Source organism: Maylandia zebra, linkage group LG19 (genome assembly GCF_041146795.1).
Source record: "Maylandia zebra isolate NMK-2024a linkage group LG19, Mzebra_GT3a, whole genome shotgun sequence".
Taxonomy (NCBI): domain Eukaryota; kingdom Metazoa; phylum Chordata; class Actinopteri; order Cichliformes; family Cichlidae; genus Maylandia; species Maylandia zebra.
Window position 1 is genome coordinate 17,553,628 of NC_135185.1, and position 26,521 is coordinate 17,580,148.

Genomic DNA, 26,521 nt, shown 5'->3' on the forward strand with positions numbered 1-26,521 from the left:
GACTGGGCTGCTGTCTACATGGGTTGACTCCTGAGCCCCTCCTTCCCTTTGCACCTAAAGCCACCTGTGTCTGTATTCACCTGTCACTAAGGAAGCCACACCTCTAATTAATGTAAACTTTAGGCCTTAACATGTTAACAGGCTGTAAACATATCTATTTCTGCTATGAAGTTTGACATTAACATAGGAGTTACTTTTGGAGCCAGCACCAAGTGGACGCTACAGGAACTGCAGCTGATCTGAGCTGCTGTTCAGGGAAATGATGCCAGCATGCACTGTGCCAAAGGTAAAGAAACACCCATGGAGAAGTGTCCAGTCGGTAAAAAGCTCTATTCAGATTGTGTTACAAACTCTTCTTGTTGGATTCTGAACTAAATAGTTATTATTAGACACAGAACAGCGAAAGCTCTTGACACACCCTTAATTTCTTTATATTATACTTTCAAGGAGGAATTGAGAAATTGTTGTCCAGTCTTTCTGAAGTTCTTTCTGAAGTTTTTTTGTGGCCATTGGCTATTTTTTCACTCCAGTTATTCCTAGTTAGGTAAAAGTTTGCCATGTCTTTGCATGGTGTGCAGTGTGTCCTTAAAGATTTTGAGGAAACTAGACAAGCGAAGGACAAAAGAAGTAGTGCCAGGCCTAAAACCTATAGCAGGTGAACACTATCTGAAAGTCGTGTCCTTTGAAAAGAAAAATCCAGAGCTGATTGGTAGCAGCTTCCTCTTTCAACATGACACTGATCCCAAATTTCAAATGCTAATGTGAAAGTATGCATGTAAAAATATAGAGTGAAACACAGTCAGTCATGTATTAGCCTGCTGTGACCCAGACCTCATCATTGTTGAAACAGTGTGGGATCATCTACATCTGCCAGAGAACAAAAAAAGCAACCACCATCCAAAAAAAGAGCATTGGATGTCTTTCAAGTAACCCGTAGAACTATTTCTGAAGACTCCATAAAAAATTGACAAGGAAGTTTAAAATAGAGAGTTCAGGCTGTGTTCAATAATTAAGGTTTTCTTACTAAATACCGACTCATTAGACAGTTTTTGTCTTATACACTGTCATTACATGCATGTTTCTACACGTTAGTAAATCACTGCACCTATTTCCACAGTAAGCAACGATAATATAAGTTTTAACTTGAGGCTTGTTTACTGCTATCTCAGGGAGATTGTCAGGTTTGAAAAAAAAAAAAATCAATATCTCCATCAGCATCAGCTAATAAGCTGTGTCTGCCTACCTAGCTACCTCAAAGCCATTTGTCCAAACAGAGACGACCTGTCAACAGGTTTACATGGCTTTGCATCAATTTGTTTGACACATGCACGCTTTGCATCGAGGCTGAGTGGCTTTGGAGCAAGGTCCTTTTTCGGTCACGTCATTACACCTGTTATTTCCCTCGGGAACATCACTTCCGATCACTGGGTTCACTGGTAATTGTAATAGAGAGGGTGTTCCCAGGAAGAAAAACTGCCTAATTAGAGCTGAAGCATGTTTTTTTTTTTTTTTAATAAAAATAAAATGTGAAAACTGTGTAAATCTGCAGAGAATACAATAATCTAAAGATTGATCTAAAGTTGGTCATGGAAAAAAAATCTTCTGACCAACAATGACATGCATTTTTTCTTCTTCTTTTACACCCCCCACCGAACACTTTAAGGGATGTGCTAGGATTGCTGCACTTCCCAGAATGCACTAGTTCCTTAGAAGCTGTTTTACTTTGCGTACACTGCTCATAAAAAAGGACAACTTTTAAATTTTAGTATAGCATCAAGTCAGTTAAAACTTTGGGATACTGATCTGTTCAGTGTCTGGTTTTAACTAAATTAAGAACAGGTGCACTGTATGAGACAACCCACAAAACAAGGAGGAGATTCCAGTAGACGGGAGGTTAGTCTTGGAGAGCTGGATGGGGGTATGGAAGGTCCTGAACCTATCAGCGGGACTGGTATCTGCTCCTTTGTGCAAGGAAGAACAGGCCAGAACCCTACAAAATAAACTCCAGCAGGCCAGACAATCAAAAACAGACTTCATGAGGTAGCCTGATGACACAATATCCTTTAAAGGGCCCTGTGCTCCCTGCACTGTGGAGCCCAGTTGCTCCACAGACTGTCCAGGAGCTCAAAGATGCCCTGGTCCAGATCTTGGAGGAGATCCCCCAGAATACTATTTAATTATGAGCATGCCCTGATGTTGTCAAGCATACATATAAGAACATGAGGACTGTACAAACCACTGAGTCCCTTTAACTTGCTGGAGTGAAATCTCAGAAAAATGGTCTGAAGCATCATTTTTTCCTGCTTTGATTTTTGGAGTAAGATCAGTATACTTTCCTAGTGAGATTATGGTCTTAGTCACTAGTGTTATTCCAATGAAATACAACATGATGTTCAGTTTGTAAATGATGGTACTGTTATGTAAAGTATAAAGAGGATAAAAGGGTGGTGCTCCTTCATAACCATGTAATATCAGTTCAAAATTCAAGACGACAAAAATGTTGAACTCTTGGCTTTAAAACAGGAAATCACAAAACATTGGGTAACATCCAGTCCGTTTTTTATATGACAGAAACCAAAACAGAGCAAATATTTGACATCTGTTTGATTAATTTTTTCCAGATGCCTCTAAATAATTGGTAACCTTTGGGTGTGTAAGCCATATATGCCTAATGGTTGATGCTGTTTTCTTGATGTGTTGACATTTTTTTTAATTATTGTAACCTACGTGACTGAAAAACTAAATCCTGTTTAAGTTTCTCCTTAATAATCATAATGAGCACAGTCAGAGCCGAAACTTGGAATAGGCATGTGGGGAAACCCAAAGTTATAGAGGTAGGTGAGTCTGGGCTTGTGTACAGGCTGGGATCAGATGGCCTGTGCTGCCGCTGGTCAAACATTAACTTCTGTTATGCTGACAAGATGTTGCTCCCTTATTAGTGGAAACAGTTGGAAGTGTATGTGTGTGCCCAGATGTCACTAATGGAGGTGAAGTAAGTTTGGCCATTACCCAGATAACCCATAAATTTACAGGACTCTGACCAAGCAGAATGAGACCTGATAACCTATCGACTCAGAGCTTCACCAAACATTAGCCTGCCCTCATCCTGCTGTGATGTAGAAATGCTTTCTCCTTAAGCAAACCGCTTTCGTTGCCTGTTTTCAAAAAGAATCTCACGCTGAACGAGGGTTTGTCTTTCAATTCTTTCTGAACTAAGAAAAAAAACAACCAACTCCTCCAACAAGTTTGTTGATTGGTATCGTATCCTTTCTGTTGGTGGCGGGAGGTCAATGGCGAGCTTTCACGTGGTGCGGGTCAGAGCGAGCTGGACGGCTCTTTTGGCTCTGTCCCATTTCATCTACCTGCTGGCTGGAGCCACCATCTTCCGAATACTGGAGCGAGAGGCCGAAAACTACAATCGAAACCATTTTCTGATGGAGAAGTTGAATTTCTTAGCAAATTACACCTGCTTGGATGGAGACGCCTTGGAGTACTTTGTTAAGGTCTGGCATTTATTACACTGTCAGCATGTGTTTGATAGTCCCAACTTTACCAACACAGTGATGGCAAGGCAACAGCAAGGCAATTCAAAGTGCTTTACATTAAAAGATAAAAGGTACTCATGTAAAATGAGCAACATTACAAAAATGTAAGACCTTCTAGATAGAAAATAGACTGAAATATATGTAATTTAACATAAAATAATCTGAAATGAAAAGCAAAGAGAAAAAGCCAAAAATGAATGCTTCTTCTCCATAGTTTTAAATCATAGTTTTAAAAATGATGTGGCTGTGGCTCAGGAAGTCATCAAGATACTTAACCCTGAGTTCCTTCCAGTGCAATAATAAATCATTAGATAAGGCACTTGAGTATAGAATAAAGTGTGTGTATGTGAGTTGAAGGCTTGACAGTAAGTAGCTTTGAGTGCTCATTTTGATTAGAAAACTGTAATTTACTTGCCTGGCTACTTATCCTAGGAGACTGTCACAGACAACCTGATGGGTCTGGATGGTTAAGAATGTACTGGGAGGTCAGTAGTGCTTCCAAAAACAGAAAGTGAATGAACAATTGTATGATTATGGACGCAGTTTCTTGCTACACCCATACCCCTCACATCCACAATGTAACAATGTAGCTAATAAGACCAAGCTCTTGAGCCGTACACATACATGCAGGAGACTTTAGATTAGATTACATACACCTGGTTGGACCCACTTTTGCCCTTTTTCTTTGTGATATAGACTCAACAAGTTGCTGGAAACAGTCACGAGAGATTTTGGTGCATGTTGACATGATAGCATCACACAGTTGATGCAGATTCCAGCCCACTATATCCCAAAGACGTTTTATTGGATTGAGATCTGGTGAGGTCATTTGAGGAGAGTGAACCTTGGTTATAACAAATGCTTTCTCACCACTCTCCAATCAGTGATCCTGGAGAATGGATCACTGATTGTCAGCAGTTTTTAAAAAATTCAGGCCTCCTTGCCTGGCTAATTAACTCATTCACTGCCAGCCATTGGCAGTGAATGAGTTAAACCCATTGACTCATTCACTGCAATTGACGGCTATAGACGTCAATGGCAGTGAATGAGTTAATATATGTGAGTAGTTTTTCTACCAATTTTAAGTTTGTGCTGCATCTTTACATTATCAGACTCTACCAAAATGTGTTCAGCATCAGATCTAGTGCCATGATAAATGTCTATCAACACCATAAATGTTAATAATGCAATGAACTACATATCTAGTGATGTTACACGAGAATCAATTATTACACTACAAGCTTTTTTAACATCATGACAATAACTCTTTTAGAAGATGCAGCCTTAAATGCATCTCAACGGACATTAATCAGTTAAATTATGTAAAAATAGATTCTGCTGTTGTCAGATACAGGACACAGTGAATACAGGATTATAGCTGCTGGCCCCACCATTATGTTAAATACATGGTAATAATAGCTGACTGTAACCTGACCTAATGAGTCATTTAGTGTGTTCTAATCTAAAATATTTGCCAGTGAGATTACTGGCTCCCTTTAGTGTCATGAGTCATTAAATGTTCAGGCACATTTAATCCTGATTTTACTATCTCTGTGCTTGCGTGTGTGTGTGTGTGTGTGTGTGTGTGTGTGTGTGTGTGTGTGTGTGTGTGTGTGTGTGTGTGTGTGTGTGTGTGTGTGTGTACACAGGTCATTTTATATGCCAAGAAAAATGGAGTAAATCCTTCAGGAAACTCCACAAACCCCAGTAACTGGGACTTCAGCAGCTCCTTCTTCTTTGCAAGCACAGTCATCACAACTATCGGTGAGCACTTTCACATTTCAGTTTTCCCATTTGTGGGAAATGCCTGCCCCGCTTAATAACGGCTCCTTATCTGGTTCACAGGCTATGGAAACCTCTCCCCAAGCACTGTGTCTGGCCAGGTGTTTTGTGTGTTTTATGCTTTCTGTGGGATTCCCCTGAACCTGGCCTTCTTCAAACAGCTGGGGAAGTGTTTCACTATCCACCTGGGGAGGCTGGAGAAGGGACTGGTCTCAGTTGTTCCTCACAAGGTACCGCTTCATGTCCATTAGCTACAGCATGGAGTTAAATTTTTTTAGGGATCACATCAAATCAAAATTGTTTATAAGCACATTTAAAGCTAACATAGGTTGGCCTATTATCTAGTACAGTCTAGTGAAAAAGCCAAAGAATAAAAATGAGGTGTTAAAATGTCCAGTGTTGATGAGATTCTGATGTGAAGAACCTTATCAGCACCATCAGTGGTCACCACGACATAAAAATGACATGTATAGAAAGAAACTTCACCAACTTTCCAGCATTTTTGTTTCTTTGGTAAACTAGCTGGGAGCCCATGTAAACAAGCAATACAGGTGATAAGTGCCCTCACACTTTCACATACCACTTATTTTCCTAACCTTCACCAGGTAACTGCTGGCCAATCTAGGGACAGGGTTAAAGTTTGGTAAACAATCACATCTTTTTATAGATTTTGCGCCTTTTGGAACACCGAAGTGGAAAAGCTTTAAAAAAAACAAACAAACTCCTGGCTAAAACCTCTAACACCAAAATGTTTCTTTTAGCTTCTGAAACTATACCTTTTTTAACAGCTTTGACAAAACCTAATCTTACACAGCTCCCATGTGAATTGGCAGATATTACAAGCCAAGCATCACATTTCTGGACCTGCTTCAGATACTGAAAGCAAATACTGGCTTAAACAAAAGATTACAGAAATACTCTAACTACTCTGTTCATTTGTTTATCAAATACTAAAGTGCTGCCAAAAAGACATCAACATTTGTTGCATTGATTGGATGTGTAGGCCACAGCATGCTGATAGCCTTTATCTCTGTGTATAATATCAAACCTTTTGTCCTTTGCAGCAAGCATTTGAGGCTGTTGCAGCGAGTTTGTTCTTTATCGCTGGCACTTTCCTGTTTCTGGTCATCCCCCCTCTGCTGTTCAGTTACGTGGAAGGCTGGACATATGGCGAGGGCTTCTACTTCGCCTTCATTACCCTGAGCACCATTGGCTTTGGAGATTATGTGGTGGGTGAGTAGAGAGAGCAAACAAACAGCACAGAAGTCAACCTAACCTTTCTGATTCTATCCAGTGGACTGTAAAAGGCATTTGGACGTAATGTCTTTGCAGGTACCAACCCTGGAAAGACCTACATCTATCTGTACCGCAGTGTTGCAGGCATTTGGATCATCTTTGGCCTCGCTTGGCTCGCTCTCATCTTCAACATGGCAGCTAGTATAATGGAGCATGTGCTGGACCAGACTTACCCGAGCCTCAGGAAACAAAGGGAGGCAGAGAACATGCCATCCAGTGAAATAGAAGCCACATCAAAGATCTGAAAATGGACTGCAGATAGCACCATATACAGTGCGTAAAATATATTTAGCGAGACTGTGCTAAAATAGACAAAGCAGGATGACTTCTACCTCATTCAGGCCACACAATCGGTGCTTTAAATATTTGCGTTGAACTGTCATAAAATGCAAACAGTTCACACAAATAACACTGTTCTAATTCATTCTAATTATTCTCACTGAGAGCAAAATGTTTTACATATTATATACAAAGTGTGCTCAGAAAGTTATGAGAACAGGTTGACAGAAGGGGGAAAAAATCAAAAGCCTGACTTCATTTAAATGTGGCCAATCTCCCATTCAGCACTATTTTCTCATGCACCTCTGGACAGATTTTAGATCTCATTGCAGAAGTCTTCTCATTTCCCTTTCCCCCCCTTTATTTTGTGATCTCCTCCAGTTTGTCAAAATCAAAACTTAATGGAAAATCTGACAAGTGAGTCAGTTGGCATCTTAAGATTGTGCAGGTGTTCTTGCACACAGTTCATGTTTTTGTCACATTTCCTCCCTCACAATAATTGGGATGTTCTTCCAGAACTCTGCACTGATGGGTCCAACCTGAAGGGAACATTCATGCTGTAAAACACTAGAGGCAGTGTGAATGTGGTAACAATGCCATGATATTTCATACTGCACTCATGGTAGCTCCCAAGTCCCTACTGGGTCAGCTCACATTTTTGCCCATGTTATTCCATGTGTTGGTATCAGTATAGGTTAACATCCCTCCTATTAGCGCTCTACTTAGCTTCAGCTCTGAAATCTTCAGGAGTACCACCAGTGTGATTGGTTGGTAATGGTTCTCCAAGAACTGACTGCCATTAAAAAAAACAAAACAAATGTAAGTATGTGACTTGCAAAATAAAAAGTAGCCATTCTTCAGAAACACAAGTTAAGAAGATCAACTTTTTCAGTGTTAGTCATAAAACAATTAAAGGCACCGCCATAATGAGCTGACTCTCAGCATTAGAGCCTTTCTTGTTTTGTAAACATTATTTCAACATATTCTTAGATGATCTAGTAGAGAATGTGTTTACTCAGGCGGAAATCATGTTTTCTGCTACACGTTTGTGTTTTTTATTAACTCTTGTGTGTGTGCGTTTCTCTGAGAGCATGTCTGCATTTGTGTAGTGATGGAAAATTCAGGTGAATTGAATGCAGAGGGCTATCTTAGACAAACACATTAATCAAAATGGTGAAGTGAGCTGTAAAAAAAAAAAAAAAAGGATGGCTTTTACCTGTCCCACTTTTTAGTTTGTTTTAAATCCATTCAACACTTACTTATTTTTGGTTATGGAGCGGTTTGGTTTCAGAGACCCTTTTATTCAACTGATTAAAAATTTATATTATTTACCTTCAGCAAGAATAAAAATAAATGGGAGCTTAACTGGAGTAGTGGACTTGCAGAGAGGATGTCGGCAGGCATGTCCGCTTAGCCCAGCCTTGTTTGCTTTATTTATTGAACCGCTGGCGCAAGCTATTAGGGAGGATGAACAAATTAAAGGGATATGGATACGGAATACGGAATATAAAATGGGTTTATTTGCAGATGATGTTTTGCTGACCCTCACAGACCCAGAAAGAAGCTTACCTAAGTTATGGTCAAAGATGGAAATGTTTGGAGAACTTTCCGGATATAAAATAAACATTCAAATAAACACAGGTGATCACATACAATTATGTACCCACAACAAAGATCAAAAATCTGTCTAAATTCATACAAATAAAATAATTAAATATTTAGGTATTAAGATTCCCAAAACACTGACAGAAATCTGTGAATTAAACTACTCACCAATTACAAGGGAATTGAAAGAAAACATTCAAAGGTGGAGCCTACTGCCACTTGATCTGTATAATAGGATTGACCTGATCAAAATGAATATACTTCCGCTACTGCTTTTCCTTTTTCAATCTATACCAGTACACATACCAGCCAAACAATTTGCGTTATGGAACAGAATGATTTCGGATTTATATGGAAGGGCCGTAAACCCAGAGTTAGGTATATAACATTGCAACTACCTAAGGAAAGAGGTGGACTTTCCCTCCCAAACTTAGAAAGTTATTTTAAAGCAGCACAATTAAGATATTTAATTTATTGGTGTGATCCGTCGTACGAAGCAAAATGAAAATATTTAGATGTGACAAAATTAAAATTACCACTACAGACAATACTAGGAGATAAAAATTTATATTTGGAACAGAAAAATAATTTAAACGAATGGACTAAAACTCCTTTAAAGATATGGTTTGATGAATGTGAAAGTCTTAAATCAGGAGCTGGTCTCAAACAACTCAGATGGGTCACACATGATAAGGAATTTATCCCTGCACAAATAGATAGACGTTATACAACTTGGTTAACAAGGGGGATAGGACCATTTTGCTCATTGTTATGAAAAGAAGGATTACAAAGTTTTGAAAAATTAAGAGACACCTACGGTTTGGAAAACCAAGATTTTTTCAGATATCTCCAAGTCAGGTCCTATTTCAATAGTAATATAAAAACTACAGAAGAACATAGTGAAGGCCTAGTCCCCGTTATAAAAGAAGCTTATAAAGGTCAGATTAAAAATAAATTGATTGCTAAACTTTATCAGAACTTACAATCACTTAAGGATCAATCAACCAATTATATCAAAATTAAATGGGAGACGGAGGCTAAAATCAACATATCAGAGGACAGTTTGTTAAATATATGCAGGACACAGATGGAAACTACTAGTTTGGGTTACTGGAGGGAATTCACGTGGAAAAATTTTATTAGGTTTTTTATAACACCCAAAATAAAATACAAACAAAAAGGTCAACTGACAGATGGACAATGCTGGAGAAACTGTGGGGAAAACATGGCAGATCATTTTCATATATTTTGGAAATGCCCAATAATCCAACCATACTGGAGTGAAGTGGTTGAATCAATTTACTTGGTGACTGGTCTCAAATTAAACTTGGATTTCTGTACTGTGTATTTGGGCGATATCCCATCAGCAGCCTCCTTAAAGGACAAATATTTGATAAACATCCTGTTGGGAGCGGGCAAAAAAGCGCTTACCAGAAGGTGGCTGGAGAAAGAGCCCCCAACAAAGAAAGATTGGATAGGAATAATGGAGGAAATATATAGAATGGAAAAACTTACTTTTTTTTTAACCTCAAAATGGACCAATTTCATAAAAACTGGAGGAAGTGGGAGAGATTTGTTGAAGGTGGTAATGTGGGATGAGGGGTGGTGGGTTATATAACAAGAGCTTAACTAAGTATTTTCACGCAACTACTGAAAGAAGGAAGGTCTGCTAAGGACGTGGTCACGTTTTTTTATAAGGTAGCTCATAAAAGAGACTGGAAATACCCTTCCGAATATCATCAGGGATGGACTGTAAAGTGCTGCGTGGACAGTAGCAAAAACCTGACGACATGGGACCTGTAAAGAGGTGGAGGGGAGCTCCCCCAGACCGGGCAGATCTGAGAGTTTCACTGTGCCATTATGTTATTGTCAGTGCGTATTATGTTTGTTTGTTTGGTTGTTTTTCTGGGTTTTTTTGTTGTTTGTTTTTTTGTTTGTTTGTTTGTTTTTGCTGTTTTTGTTTTCTTCATGTAGATGACTGTCATAATTACAAAACTTTCAATTAAAAAAAAAAAAAAAAAAAAAAAAAAAGCTTCAAAAGGAAGTAAAATGAAAACAAGGTTGGTTTCAGATAGCTGACGTAAACACTAGCACACAGCTGGAGCCCTCAGCCACCTGTAATTCAACAGTCTGTAATTTAAAAAACTAATAATAGAATAAACTACCCCCATATATTTGTATATGTATAGATGTCCAAACAGGTTTTTGTACCAGGTTGAAAACATGGTTATTAGAAAAAAGAAAAAAAAATAAATCCATTCAACACTGAAAAAAATAAATAAAAAAATAAATAAATATATAAATATATATATATATATATATATATATATATATATATATATATATATATATATATATATATATATATATATATATATATATATATATATATATATGTTTGTGTTTACGTCTTTTTTTGAGAAGGTTGGCTTTTTTTGCGCTAGATTCTGAAGCTGTAGGTTTTGTCTCTCTCCAGCCAAAATTTATTGAACCAGCAGCAAAAGAAGATCCAAACTACTCTTCACATTTCGCTTCACATACAGTGGGATGCATAAGTTTGGGCAACCTTGTTAATAGTCATTATTTTCCAAATTTATGCACCTGCCTGATTTTGTTTAAACAATTATTGCACACTTTCTGTAAATCCAATCAACTTCATTTCACTTCTCAAATATCACTGTGTGTGTCTCCTATATGACATATTTAACTGACATTTTTTATTGTAACAACCAACTATTTATACAGGAAAAATAATGACTATTAACAAGGTTGCCCAAACTTTTGCATCCCACTGTAAACATCGTCGTGAATTCCCTCTTACTTTTGATGTTTTGCTTCCACCACGATAAAAATAAATAAATAAATAAAAATCACACTTCATGCACAGCTCTCTCTCTCCCTCTCAGTGTACTTCAAGAACAGTTTCCCATGTCAAATCTCTGTTTTCTGCATTATTCGCTTGCTTATTACCCACCAGTCTATGTACAGCGCTGTCGGACGCTTTTTTTTTAACTCACTTCCGACAAAAAAAAAGTCTAATTTCTGCTGTTTAATACTGAAGAAATGCAAACTTTTTAAAATTACATGAAATTGCAAAATGATTAGTTGTGTCTCTAATTAAACCTCTGTAACTTTGCTCTGCTTCACTTCAGCAGCATCAGGTAATGTTACTGCAGAAAATTTTAAGGTGGTTATCTGCTATAAAAAAGCCAGGCCAGGAAAATCTCCATGTTTTTCTGTGTTTTATGCTCAGTTACTTTGACACAAAGACATCTGATGTGATGCATTCACCTTTGATAAAGTCTCGCAAGCGTCAGCTTTCTTTTTATAGATATAAAAATATGGATATGTCCTGATAAATGATCAGAATTATAATATTTCTGACTGTCTGGGGCAAAATTTCCCCGATTCAAATGGAATTGAACCGGGACCTTGTGAATCTGAATCGAATCGATCGTAGAAATAAGCTATGATCACCCCTCCACGCACGGTGGCACTGTCACTTGGTCACTCTCTACGGTAGAGTATCACTTCCTGTTTCAGCACATAGTTGTATTTTTGTGTAGCAATTTAATTAAAAAACTTACAGATAACAGATACAGGTAACTTCTTATTTCACGGTGTAATTTCCACGTGCTTAATTAGCAGCACACTCTGTGTATTCACTCGCAAAATAATGTTGACAATATTCACTCACTGGTCTTTAGGGTTTCGCTAGCTTACCTTAGCTCGTAGCCGACTCGTTAGCGGCATGGCCTCTTCACCTGTCTGTTCTTCTGCTCATTGTGTCAGATGTTTAGTTAATCATCGGCCTCGATACTTGTAATAAATGTAGCCTATCTGCAGCTCTGGAGGCCAGGTTCACTGAATTGGAGACTCGGCTTCGCACCGTTGAAAAACTCGTAGCTAGCCAGGCCCCTGTAGCCGTTAAGGCAGGAGGTAGCGTAGGCCCCGCTAGCTGACCCCCGACAGACTGTCCGAGCAGCCGGGGAAGCAGGATGGCTGACTGACGGCAAGGAGGAAGCGTAGTCTTAAACAGAAACCCCTGGTACACCACCAACCTGTTGGTGTCTATGTGTCTAACCGGGTTTTTCACTCCGCACCACACGTGCCGGGGATCAAACTCTCGTTTTCACTGCTTTGCAGATGACACCCAACTTTATCTATCCATGAAGCCAGAGAGCACACACCAATTAGTTAAACTAGTTGGCCCTGAAAATCTTAGAAATATGGTATCTAACCAGATGCTTACACTGGATGGCATTACCTTGGCCTCCAGTATCACTGTGAGGAACCTTTGAGTCATTTTTGACCAGGATATGTCCTTCAATGCACATATTAAAGAAATAAGTAGGACTGAATCCAAAGTCCTGCTCCTCACATAAAGGTCTTAAACATAGAGGCCCCATCTTAACTTAATTACCTTATAGTATATCACCCCACTAGAGCATTTAGCTCTTGTACTGCAGGCTTACCTGTTGTTCCTAGAGTAATAACAAGTAGAATGGGAGGCAGAGCCTTCAGTTTTCAGGCCCCTCTTCTATGGAACCAGCTTCCAGTTTGGATTCAGGAGACAGACACTATCTCTACTTTTAGTTAAAGTTACTTAAAGTTTAAACTTTCCTTTTTGCTAAAGCATATAGTTAGGTGCTGACCCTGAATCCTCCCTTGGTTATGCTGCAATAGGCGTAGGCTGCTGGGGGGTTTCCATGATGCATTGAGTATTTCTTCTTTAGCCACTTTTCTCACTATGTGTTAACAGATCTGCCTGCCTTGAATTATACTTGTTATTAATCTCTGGCTCTCTTCCACAGCATGTCTTTTATCCAGTCTTCCTACTCTCACGCCAACCAGTCGCGGCCAATGGCCGCCCCTCCCTGAGTCTGGTTCTGACTGAGGTTTCTTCCTGTTAAAAAGGGAGATTTTCCTCCCCACATTTGCCAATGTGCTTGCTCATAGGGGGCCAAATGATTGTTGGGGTTTTCTCTGTATTGTAGGGTCTACCTTACAATCTGAAGTGCCTTGAGGTGTTTGTTGTTGTGATGCGGCACTGTATAAATAAAACTGAATTGAAGTGAACTGAGAATTTAGCATGGGAGTCTATGGGGATTGAAGACAGCTTCAAGAGGCCATTAAAGGAACTGCAGTTTTGTCAGTTTTATGACGTCTTCACTTTTCAGGGGGGAAAGCAGAATTCAATGTCCAATTTTTAAAGTATTTTTAATGCACTGTGAGAGCTTAAGTAGATTTAAATAAATCCATTATTGTATCTTTGCTAAATTTGATGTATTCTAATAAAAGCATGGTGTTGAAATCCCCCCCCCCCCCAATCGTAAAATTGCCGTAGTTTTATTAAATACATGTTGAAATACAGCCATACAAGCACACAACCTTGAACTATCATATTTGTGAATGACTGAATGTAGTGTAAAGCGCTTTGGGGTCCTTAGAGACTGAGTAAAGCGCTATACAAATGCAGGCCATTTACCATTTGTGCCATTCTCTGTAATATTAAGGTAAAAAGAATGAATCAGCAAATTCTACATACTTGGTCTGAAATGCTAAGATTAAGATTTTGTCATGTGCCTTTTCTTATTTTGTCCTTCTGGATTTGCATGGCAGGCCTGGTGTGATTGAAACAGTAGCACAGGTGGAGGTTCATTTGCCTGCAATGCAGCACGAGAAGCCAAAAGCAGGTAAAGCCTGAGCAGTGTCTGTCCCCGGCTGCATAGGTTGAGACATTTGCCAAGATGGGAGTAAAGGAAAAGTTAAGTGTGATGCAGATCCCCTCCATTCTTGTGCTCGGCTTTGTTTATGTGGCATATGTGCTGATCGGTGGGGTGGTTTTCTGGAAGTTGGAGGGAGACCTCGGAATGAAGGACGTCAGCTACTTGCGTGAAAACAAAGAAAGGCTCCTTAGCACATACCCATGTCTCAACCAAGCTGGCCTGGAGGCCGTAGCTCAGGTGAGAAACAAAAATGTGGAAATGAAACAAACTTTCTATACATATCTGCAATTTATGATTGCGCGTTTTGATAGACCTTTTCTGCAGCTTTCTCTACCACTGTATTTACATCTTAACCACAACCATAATGATTTTGCATTTTTATATTCCTTTATGGCGACAGTCCACCATTGTGGAACATTGAATACATTGACAGAAGGAACTAATTTATTACAGTTTGCTTTTTGGAACTATTCAGTGATTAGATCTAAATATATGCTTAAACTGGCTTAGTATATATTGATATATGTTGTTTGTGAACTTTGAAAATGTTTCCTACCATAAATTTGTTAATTTACTTCAACACATTTTTATGTTTTTTGTTACAATAATTTGACGGTAATTTGTGGTAATTTTACACTAATCAATACACTGTAACTATACGTAATAATTATATTTTGTTCATGTTTGCTTGTTTGTTTGATTTTTATTTTACTCCTGTATGGATAAAAGTCATTGTTATCTATAGTTAATTGCAATGTTTTACAATTGCTGTCATGGGTAAGGAAAATTGTATAGGTATGATAAAATATTATTAGAGCTATTAAAACGTTTGTACCATCAAACTGAGCACACATTGGTAAAACGCTGCCCCCTGGTGGTGAAAGTTGAATTACCTACATTTTGAAGAGGGTAATTCGAAAAAGTACATTCAAAATAGATGTGCAGGATGTTTATGTGCTCAGTCTTTTATACCTTCAGTAAATTATTTAAGTGACTGGCAAAAGTAATGGGTCAAAACAGGTGAAAATGAGCCTGAGTTATAAACATGTTTTCATGTGACAAGGAAAACAAGCTTACATGCAAATAGCAGCTCCTTCAGACATTCCCAGCTGCACTTGCTTTGCCTGTGAATTTGACCAGACTTCATTTATGAAGCTTTACATTCTATACTCAATTCCCCATGAAACTCATAAACTTAATTTAAAGGTAGAAAGTTGTCCTCAAAAATGAATATTATACTGCATGTAAGAGTAGAAATGGTAATCACAATGTAATAAATGGCTGAAACCTTCTGCCTGTTGATGTAAGCTGCTTTGATTTGCATTGTGTCAAAGCAAATGCAGACAGCTTGTAAAGTTGGTTTGTTGATTGTTTTTAGTTGCTAATGTTTTTATTCCATTCTTGCCATATATACATATATATATTGCATTTCATATCTTTTTTTTTTTTACTTTATCTTAATTTTAACTTATATTCTTATTGATTTACCTTCTGCTGCTTTCTGTCTGATAGCAAGGTCATTGTGTTTCAATACCTCTTTAACAAGGTGGACCAGTATGCAAAGCAGTTACGTAATTGTGACTCATAAGATCTTATGGGAAATGTTCCTGTCAGGTCAAGAACTAGTGAAAACCAAGATAAAAATGTGGGCATTATTATTTTTATTATAGTTATTACTTCTATTATTGTTAATTTGTTTTTCAGGTTGTTAAAGACACATCAAAGGTGGGCCTGAGTTTGAAAAGCAACTACACGGCAGACGGCTTCTGGAAATTCACCAGCTCAGCTGTGTTTGCTGCCACTGTGGTCACAACTATAGGTCAGCTATGAGGGAAGGGAACAACCATATATATATTTTCTTCCCATTCTCATTTAAATGTTAAATGTTTTTCCTTTATTTTCATGACTATCTCCATTGTAGATTCTCACTGAAGGCTAAAAACTATGAATGAACACATATGGAATTATATAGTAAACAAAAAAGTATGAAAAGATTCAAAACATGTTTGATATTTTAGATTCTTCAAAATGGTTGCCGTTTACTTTGGTTACTGCTTTGCTCACTCTTGGCATTCTCTCAATGAGTTTCATGAGGTAGTCACCTTAAATGCTTTTCCAACAGCCTTGAAAGAGTTTCCAGAGATGCTGAGAACTTCTTGGCCCTTTTGCCTTCACTCTGCAGTTAATGTCATCCCAAACCATCTCAATTGGGTTTAGGTCAGGTGACTGTGGAAGCCAGGCCATCTGGTGCAGCACTCCATCTCTCTCCTTCTTAGTCAAATAGCCCTTAAACAGCCCAGAGATGTTTTGGGGTCATTGTCCTGTTTAAATATGAGTGATGGTCCAACTAAACGCAAACCATATCGGATGGCATGTTGCTCCAGGATGCTGTGGTAGCCATGCTGGTTCAGTGTGCCTTTTATTTTGAATAAATCCCCAACAGTGTTACCAGCAAACCACCCCCACACCATCACCCCCTCCTCCTCCATGCTTCACCTTTTCTGTGTCGCACAAAGACACGGCGGGTGGAACCAAATATCTCAAATTTGGACTCATCAGACCAAAGCACAGATGTCCACTGGTCTATGTCCGTTCCTTGTGTTTCTTGGCCCAGACAAATCTCTTCTGCTCTTTACTTTTCCTTAATAGTGGTTTGTTTGCAGCTATTTGACCATACAGGCCTGTTTTGCACAGTCTCTGAACAGTTGATGTAGAGATGTGTCTGCTACTGGAACTCTATGTGGCATTTATCTGGGCTCTGATCTGAGGTGCTGTTAACTTGTGATTTCTGAGGCTGGTGACTCAGATGAATTTATCCTCAGAAGTGGCTCTTGGTCTTCCTTTCCTGGGGCTAACCTCATGTGAGCCAGTTTCATCGTAGCGCTTATGGTTTTTGCAACTGCAGTTCTTAAAGTAATAATGGACGGTGGTTCCTCTTTACTTAGCTTATTGGTTCCTGCCATATGAGTTTTTATATAATCTTTCTATCAGTTTTTATCACTTTTGTCATAATACATAATTCCATCTTGCTTCATATAGTTGATGTCTTCAGTATGTATCTACAGTGTAGAAAGTAGTAAAAATAAAGAAAAGTGAAGGGGTCCTCTTCACCAAAGAAGCAAAAATGTGAAGGAAAGGGACAGTGCTACCAATATCTTGGTAAAATGTCATCCTCTACCTCCTCACCTCAAGCCTGATCTCCTGAACTAAAGCCAGGGCTCTAATACATGACAGCCTGCTTACATGTGCGCACTCATTCTTGAAATTCTCGCTGTTACTTATTGTCAGCAGATTTAGCATGTGACTGTCCGATTTCCAGACAGCTGACAAGAAGCCCACTAAACAATAACAACAACTGGTTGCAAGCTAATGTTATTCCTGCTAATATTATAGGCACTTTCTCTCTGAGAAACAGATCGATTACATTGTCACATTGTATGAGAGTTTATTCATGAAGTGTCAGAGTACAACAATGTAAGATCTATGTCAAAGACGGCTTCACTGCAGCTAACAGCTGTACTTAACAACAGAAAAGTTGTCGATCGTGGAGAGTTGGCAGCTTGTCTTGTAATCGGAAGGTTGCTGGTTCGAACCCCGGCTCAGACAGTCTCGGTCGTTGTGTCCTTGGGCAAGACACTTCACCCGTTGCCTACTGGTGGTGGTCAGAGGGCGCGGTGGCGCCAGTGTCCGGCAGCCTCACCTCTGTCAGTGCGCCCCAAGGCGGCTGTGGCTACAATGTAGCTTGCCATCACCAGTGTGTGAATGTGTGTGTGAATGGGTGGATGACTGAATGTGTAAAGCGCTTTGGGGTCCTTTGGGACTAGTAAAGCGCTATACAAATACAGGCCATTTATTTACCATTTTAGTATCGCTTTCATTGGGCAGACGTTAACTTTACTGACTCATTTTGGACTCCTTTTGCAAAGTTTTATAGCCTCTTATCGTGTAACTAGTTGAGCATCTCACCCGGCATTGACAGCTGAGGTAAAAAGTGGCCCGACAACTTAGAGAAAACTCCCGGGCAGATCTGGTCTAGAGTCACTTTGTTATCTGAGTGCACTCACTACCAATGAAACCTAAAATACCAAAAAAATATTTAAAATATTTGACTGTATTAGTTTGTGTAAGTGTTATTTAAATATGTTCAAATATAGTGTGCACAAAAAATGTTGTTGTTTTTTTTTTTTAACAAAGATAGCAGTAGAAACATGCCTTTATGAGGTACAGTAGCCCCCTGCACTTGCGATATGACTGCGATCTACAGACATCTAATTGTGATATTTTGAACACTATAACTTTAAAGGTTTGCTTTAAACAATGCAGTACACCCCTCCATAGTACCATTCTCCTTCCACCACAGTAACAGTTTAAAGTTTTTCAGGTTATGGGAACATATGTCCCAGCACTACAGGTGGCCAGATCTTCTGCGTGTTCTTTGCGCTCTTCGGTATACCACTCAACATTGTGGTTCTCAACAGAGTGGGCAAGTACATCCTAGCCATAGAGAGGAACATCTCAGACTTCTTCGAGAAAAAGACTAGTCGAAAAGTAAGGATGTCCTGATTTTAGATAAACCTTTTGAAAAGGAGCGATTATTCTGTAGAGGATGACTAACACTGCTTCTCTTTCCCATGTCTTGCTGCAGACATGTACCCGCTTTTTCATCCACTTTGTATGTTACATCTGCGGAGCGGTTCTTTTCTTCATCATGCCCATGATTGTGTTCAAGCAGCAAGAGGACTGGACAAATGCAGAGGCCATCTACTACTGCTTCATCAGCCTCAGCACCATCGGCTTTGGAGATTTTGTGGCAGGTAAAGCAGAATTGTGTTTTTTGTTTAGAACAGACGTGACACCAATCGAGTCAAGAAACAGCATGAAAAAAGAAGTGCTGTGGTGTAGATGAGTACTAAAACAGCTTGCACTTGAGCAGCAGCTCCAGGCAGACTAAGGGAGCTTAAATAGCAGTCCTACGTAAGACTTGTCAGCATTTGCTCGGTTTCTGCAAGATAGAATTGCCTGTAAAAATGGAAAGTCATACCTGATTTCGCAATTTAAGGTCTCATATTTAGTGTGAAATTTGTATGCACCTCTTGGCCTCTTCCGGTCCTATTTTAACACATTGACATTGATGGTAAAATCATAGGCAAACGTGTGCAGAGGGTAAATATTAACTTTAGAGTCAGAGTGGCCTGACTTTAAAATCATTCAGCACTGCTGATCAACACTGGGTCTCTAACATCCGCCTATAATTTTAACAAAACTGTTACTCCATAATTTTTATCAACATTCACAGATATCATTTCATTAATTCTGTACTTGTATATTCAGAATTCTTGTTGGCAAGGAACCAGATCTTTGGTACTTGGAGCTTCTGGGTTCCTGTTTGCAGTCCGTGTTTTACTGACTAATCTGTTTGAGCCTGTTTGAGCTGGCTTTGTTTGTGCACAGATAAAAATGGAATGGATAACCAGTAAAGTATCTTTATACTTTCCAGTTCTAAAAAAATGTCATCTGCATTCGCTGTCCAGAACAGGAAGTCTCGAACTCATTCATTGGCTAAATCAGTCACTCTAAGAAATTACCAATACAAAGTGGATGACAGATAATACATATAGTATATGTATTAATAGTGAACTGTAACCCAAATACTATTAGGATGATGTGGGACAACATCAACACGGGGATATGAGACACATCAACATCCCAGTGTTGGTGTTGTTCCTATATCAACATAATAATTATGGGCCAGGATAAATATTGCAACTGACCACTTCAACTATCATTTGCTAAGGAGTTAGCTAATGCTTTTAAAAACTATCACTATAAAGCCAACTTGAATACTCTAAATTTTCCCTTTAACGGGAAGAGAAACAACAGAAATGTACTGGCATGCCCTAGTAGTGTATAAACACATTGGAAATGAAAACAAGTGAGAGAAGAAGAACTCTGTGAATCACATTAAGTCATGCATCAGTCTGAGCCTATAAAAGAATAGTTGACGGATGGTTTAGGGCTCTAACTGTAAGGTTTATTGAAAAAAAAATCTGAGTTTAATATTAAAGCTGAGTAGAGTTTCTGGATCCAAACTTAATACACAGGAGAAGAGTCTGATAGGTGAAAGCTCTGGGTCCCATTTTACGTTTAGAAACTTGAGCACGCTTTGCTCACCTTTCACCCTGCTTATCAAATTTGCATCTATGCAAGTTGATTCTCTTCTCTGGAATCCAGGGACATCGTTTAGGAGGAAGTTAGAAGAGGACTTCTAAGAAGTGATTTAGGAAAAGTGGTTCAGTGGTGCACAGTGAGAAAACCTTGAAAAAGTATAAGCCACGTTTTAGAAATGATCGCATTCTGATCACATCTGTTTTGTATACTCGACTCAAACTGAATTTTATCTTGTAAAATCCCCAAATCCTTTCTTCTTTCCAGATAGCAATCCAGACAAATATTACCCAGATTGGTACAGCTTCCTCATAGCCTCGTGGATCTTCTTTGGCATGGCCTGGCTGGCGCTGGTTATCAACCACTCAATCGAAATCCTGGAGCGGCTCAACAACTACTTTAAAAAGCAGTTCAAAAAGAATGATAATCAACAGGGGGATGAGGCAGACGGTACAGCTGATAAAAACCCAGAGACACAGATGGAGGAGGAAGACGAGATCACCCAGCCTCCAGTTACTGAGTCCACCTAGTTATAGAGTTACCTACATCTGTTTGTGGTGATTTGATACGTGCCTGAGTTATTGTTTGTCAGTTTTAGACATTTTCTCCGTAACTGCCACTAAACTATTGGCTCATTTTTGATGAGTCAGGTTTATGTGACAGCAGCATTCACGCACTGTTTAAGTGCCTCTTGTTAATCTAAAACCCTTTAGATTAAAGTTTAGAGAAGGACTCAGCACTTCTGTCCGTCTGTGGTCTAGTAGACAGGACAGTCAGCCTGTTTCCTATACTTAATTAGCTGACCACAAGTCATTTACCGACTCCGTGGCACCAGCTTGGCTGTAGTCAAAGCCACAGTCTTTTAAAATGATCTACTTTGTATGGTATAGGGACTCCGTGGCCCACAGAGGCCTGGGGATTATTATTATTCAGCATATTTTAAGAGGTGGTGGAATTTCCTAGGTTATAAAATACAGTGAAGTAAATTAACTGGCCTTACAGAAGAGCAAGAGAAGGAAAATTTATTTCATTTGTCAAGGTGTAAAAAGTTTTTGTCTTAAGTATTGTTTTAACACTTCCAAACCAAATTAAAAATATTTATTAAAAGGGACCTGCTCTGCTTTTCCTTATTGTCTGCCAGACTGCTCTAACTGCTGAGGTTCACAGTTATTCTACTCTTAGAACAGAAGTCCCTCCAACAACCGCCTCATAATGCATTCAGACAAGTGATCGATGCTGTTAATTACAATAAAATCCTTTTTGTTTGCTTGTTAGTTTTTTGCAGCTGCAGTCAATTTCTATACTGTGGAATTAAGAGGAAGTAAGAGTTACCATCGGTTTTAACAGCTGCCTGGATGGTCAAAGGCAATATAAAAATACAAACAGAACAATGTAACAAAAAGCTTTAGCTTCTTTAGATCCTTAATGTGTTTATTTACTGAGGGAGAGAGATGGGAAAGTTGCATTTAAATAAAATATAATCTTCCTTACTGTTAAATGCAAAACCTGCAACGGGCATGGTTCATTGCATGAATTTAGTTTTAGATATGTCACATTTCAGTCTACCTCTTGGGATCTGGGCAAGGTTCAGATAGTCAGTCTTAGGAAGTTTCCTCACTGAGTTTAATTTACCCTGAAATATCAGTAGGGATAATTAAAGCTGGACAGATTAATCCATTCCATAGGTGAATAAAACTGATTTACTTTATTCAATTCTGTAAATTAAGATTGCTAATCAGAGTAAAATTAAGGGTCACCATGATTTAGTTTGCATTAGTTACAGACATGAGTAACTTTAGACTTCACTAACAGGAGTCCTTTGTGAAAGCAGGAGTTGCTTTGGATAACCTTTCCATTAGGAACATGAATGGACAACATGAGCAGCTATTCAGAAAAATTATTCCTTTTTCTGTAAAGTTGCAACCTTAATTATGAAATGTTTGTAGGACCTGCATGAAACAGCACGGTAAGGTTTTTTAGTCTATCTTCAGGGTATTGTAGCTTCACCACAGCGGACATATGTCAGTATAATTTAGGAAATTTCTGAAAGTACTGTCAGATTCTCTGAACTTCTTCATAAATTCTCCTTCACATCTTGTCTTCACTTCATTTTAAATGGAAATAAAAGTGATTAGAAAGACGAAACATGAGTATGGGTGCAAGTCACATCTATGTCTATGTCCACTAGGTGGCGCCGCTGTACCAATAGTGTACAAACTGGCTGTTAAAAACAGAAGCAAAGCAACAAATACAAAGTGCGGAGGGAAATTACTGTCAAATTAAAGGCAAACAAACCAAAACACATTGGTTTCCTCACTTCCTTTCATGCTTTCTATGCTGCCATAGCACAGCATACAGTATCGGTCAGTATCCTAATGTTCACATACAAAGTCAGCACTGAGGAGGAGACAATGATAAAGACAGATGGTGGAGAGGAAAACTGAATGCGTGGAAAAGTGTTGGCATTAAAGGTGAAGGATGGAGGTGATGGAAAAAGGATAAATATCTGAGGGAAAGTGAGAAAACCCCCAGAGGGAGAGGAGGCAGTGATGTTTTTTTTTTTCTGCAAGGAAAAATCAAAAATAGTTGGGCCCCAAACTTGGAGCCAGAGTTATGACAGCTTCATGTTAGATCATCAGTTTTTATTTTTAGTGTTTATCATACAGTTGAGATTAGTTTAAGTTCATTTCCAGAGTGAGTTTTTGTCCCCAGTCCTACTTCTTTCTTTCCATTGCTGGTCCTGGTGCCTTTTGAAATTCAGCCCACATATGTTCGCATCTGAGAACCAGTTGTTATGTAATGTTATTATCAGATGGTATCACTTTATGGTCAGGTTTATGTTGTAATTGCATTTATTCATGTAAGGAAAAACACAAAATCCAGCATGAGCTCAGATAAAATGGAGAAAAGTCTCAGGGGTTCTGTGTTGCCTAGTTACACAGATGAAGACACGATCTACTCTTCTTCCTGTTATCTTGGTGTGGTTCACGTTCGTGTGTCACCTGGTCACTGTAGTGAAAATTTCAAACAGTGTTTTTGGGATTATTTTTTTTTAGGAATTATACACATCTCAGTGATGTTACTAGCAGAATAAGAACAAAATCAGATGCCCACAAACTACTTGATTTACAAGTAGTTTGAAATTCATCTGTCAGCTAGGGTCAGCTAACACTGGCCAGAATGTTGGCTATATGTGTAGCCAACATATGAGACAAACAAACAAAATATGAGACCTATTTTTCCCTGACACAAACCCTCTGCTTTGGTTAAACAGTAAATGTGACATCAAACTTCGGGTTTGTGCAGATTTTATATATGACTGAGATTTTACTGTTATGTAAATACTGTATTATGTGCTTCAGTGTAAGTGATTAAATCTTATAAATCATTTGCTTATATTGCTTCCTACAGCACAAACAAGGCTGCAGGCTGCAAAAACCAGGTGACACTGTTATTATAACCGACAGCAATGTGAACCTGAATATTTCTCAATGGGATACACTGCTGCTAAGGTTTGACTTCTTTATTAAACGTGCAGAGGAATGTCACAAACCTGCAGACGTTTTAATATCTACTTAAGGCTGGCTCCAAAAGTGAGTCAGTTTCCATAGACTCCCATGTTAACACATCCAACTTTCAGCAGAATTGGATTGGTACCCATACAACACCTTGCTACTCATTTGAGCACTCAAAGTGCTTTCTTACTACAAGTCTCTTTCACCCAGTCTCCCACACACATTCATGCAACACTTTTATCTATTTCTGAGCACTTTCACACACGCTCAGGCTATGATCCTGAAAAACAATCAATCCCACTAGCGGAAGTTAAAGTTGGCTCTATTTAGTTTCCATTTACCTTTTATTGTTTGAAACTATCCAATTTCAGTTTTGTTTACTAGTTTATGTCTTAGTTTTATTTTTTATGTTAAATTTCTTTTGAATAGAATAAATAATTTCTTGACACGAAAGCAGGCTGAGGGGTGGATGCATACATGGGCAGCTGTAGCTCAGGAGGTATCCACGTCTAACAGCCTGAAGGTCAGTGGGCCAATCCCTGCACCCTTAAAGCTGCTTGTTTTTATTACTGTACATCATAAACATTAAGCTGATTCAGTTTTGCTTTTGAAATTATTGTAATCTCATTATATCAATGACAAGATTTGATTTTGGATTTAGATTGCAATGAGCTATGCGAGTGGCGCTTTTGGTGGAATTTTTTAACAGAGCTTAAATATCGTTTTTGGCCCTAAAAATTTCAGGCAACATCTACATAGCAGCTGGAGAAATATGGCAATAAAAAGTGTCAAATTTTACCTAATAGCCATGGCCTCATTGACTAGGATTAGGATTCAACTTTATTGTCATTACACATGTATGAATATAGGGTAACGAAATACAGTTTATACAGTGAAATTCCAAAAAGACAATCTGCTAATTCTGATTGGCTCAGATGGGAAGCACTTCCTGATTTTCTATCAGACGATCCAGCTAGCAGTGGGAGAAAACCTGAGAAATTAAGGTGAATATAACTGCAATGAGAATCACTTTAGGGCTTGTTGTCTATATGACTATGGGTAGTCATATTTTGTTGAGTCATTCACAGATAAAGTATTCTGTGCCCTGAATCTTTTGTAGAACACTAAAAGTGTGGTAATTATTAATAGCTGATACTTAGTGTTAGTTATAGTAGCTGGCTGCAGTATCATTTACCTTTGTTGTGTTGTGTGGACCACATGTCTGCATGTGACCAAAGATGACGGGATTATTGACCTATCTCCTGATGTTATCAGTTATTCTTTCTCCCTGTAGCAAAAACAGATGCTAAAGACAACTTTACTAAACAGCTTTTTGTGACATAGCTGTCTATGTTGTTACACTTATAACAGAAACACAGGAATTCATGGTTATAATTAGGCTAAATGAAGTGATAAAAGCCTGGAGAAGAAAAAAAAGACATTTCACCTTTTATTTTTCATTTGTAACAGCCCATCTGTGTCGCCCAGACCCTACGTGCTACTTTTATTTTTATGCAGGAGTGCTACTTCAGCTTGCTTAATGCCATGTTAGTTTTCAGGTTCCAGTTGACGTCATAATATATATGTATGGAGGACCAAAACAGCCAAAATCATATAACGGATAAAAATTTCCCTGACACAAATAAATATGCCAAATAAATGTACATAAAAAATAAATTGACTTTTTTTTTTTTAGATATTTAATCATTTCTGAAATATGACATTTGGTCATCTTGATCAAAATCACTTAAATGCTTCTTATTTGCTTCTTTCCCCCAGTTTATTTCTCTTATTTATTTATTTATTTATTTATTTATTTATACATACATATACATGCAGTTAACCTGTTTATTTCTTTATTTCTTTCTACATTTGATTCTTAATTAACTATGTAAATAAGAGGAATGTCATTCAAGGATGGCCATTCAGTAAACTTAATGAATGCCCACAATTATTTTAGCATAATTTGCAGTGGAGTTAATAGTTTTCATTTCTTTATTAGTTCTGATTTCGACACTTTCAGCCTTCCATAACAGAACGGGTATTTTTTCCACAGTACTGTCTGCTGCCCAGTACTTCTCTTTAGGTGGTAGGTCATTGGAGGTTAGTTGTGGTTTGGTCAAAGAAAGGGAAAATTTGTGTGCATGAACAAACAGATCACATTTCGGGACTATTTTGTGATTTTCCATGAGACCAGGGTTATTCATCATGCAGATTTGCTCTCAGTGCTCCTGTGTGTGACCTGCTTGATGTTCTCTTTGGCCTTTTCTGGCACCTCATTGAGAAATGTTGTTTTGAAAAACCCCAAACCCAATTTTAAAAAGAACAGATATAAGACATGAGACATTTTTCCCCACTCAGACCCTCTGCTTTGTTTAAACAGTAAATGTGACGGCAAACTTGGGGTTTACTGTTATGTAAATACACTCAAGCACATAATACAGTAAGTGATTAAAGCTTATAAATCATTTGCTTATATTGCTTCCTACAGCACAAACAAGGCTGCAGGCTGCAAAAACCAGGTGACACTGTTATTATAACCGACAGCAATGTGAACCTGAATATTTCTCAATGGGATACACTGCTGCTAAGTTTTGACTTCTTT

At 38.4% G+C, this 26,521-nt stretch overlaps 2 protein-coding genes across 6 annotated transcripts; both read left to right on the forward strand.

Moving 5' to 3' along the window:
• Positions 1-146: 146 nt before the first annotated feature.
• LOC101483322 (potassium channel, subfamily K, member 16) lies at positions 147-10,528 on the forward strand. Of its 3 annotated transcripts, XM_004540840.3 has the most exons (6): positions 147-286; positions 3,287-3,503; positions 5,195-5,309; positions 5,391-5,557; positions 6,392-6,560; positions 6,660-10,528. In XM_004540840.3, the coding sequence occupies exons 2-6, from the start codon at positions 3,291-3,293 to the stop codon at positions 6,866-6,868; spliced, it is 873 nt and encodes a 290-aa protein (XP_004540897.1). In that variant the 5' UTR covers positions 147-286; positions 3,287-3,290; the 3' UTR covers positions 6,869-10,528. The 3 variants fall into 3 exon arrangements, with proteins under 3 accessions (XP_004540897.1, XP_076734016.1, XP_076734015.1); XM_076877901.1 differs by lacking the exon at positions 3,287-3,503 and having other exon boundaries at positions 177-286; XM_076877900.1 differs by lacking the exon at positions 147-286 and having other exon boundaries at positions 3,291-3,503; positions 6,392-6,556.
• On the forward strand, positions 6,882-21,506 carry kcnk17 (potassium channel, subfamily K, member 17). Of its 3 annotated transcripts, none has more exons than XM_076877899.1 (7): positions 6,882-6,896; positions 14,130-14,203; positions 14,363-14,473; positions 15,941-16,055; positions 18,618-18,784; positions 18,882-19,050; positions 20,669-21,506. In XM_076877899.1, the coding sequence occupies exons 3-7, from the start codon at positions 14,381-14,383 to the stop codon at positions 20,929-20,931; spliced, it is 807 nt and encodes a 268-aa protein (XP_076734014.1). In that variant the 5' UTR covers positions 6,882-6,896; positions 14,130-14,203; positions 14,363-14,380; the 3' UTR covers positions 20,932-21,506. The 3 variants fall into 3 exon arrangements, with proteins under 3 accessions (XP_076734014.1, XP_014265274.2, XP_014265273.3); XM_014409788.3 differs by lacking the exon at positions 6,882-6,896 and adding an exon at positions 11,830-12,026; XM_014409787.3 differs by lacking the exon at positions 6,882-6,896 and adding an exon at positions 11,993-12,026 and having other exon boundaries at positions 14,130-14,473.
• Positions 21,507-26,521: the final 5,015 nt, after the last annotated feature.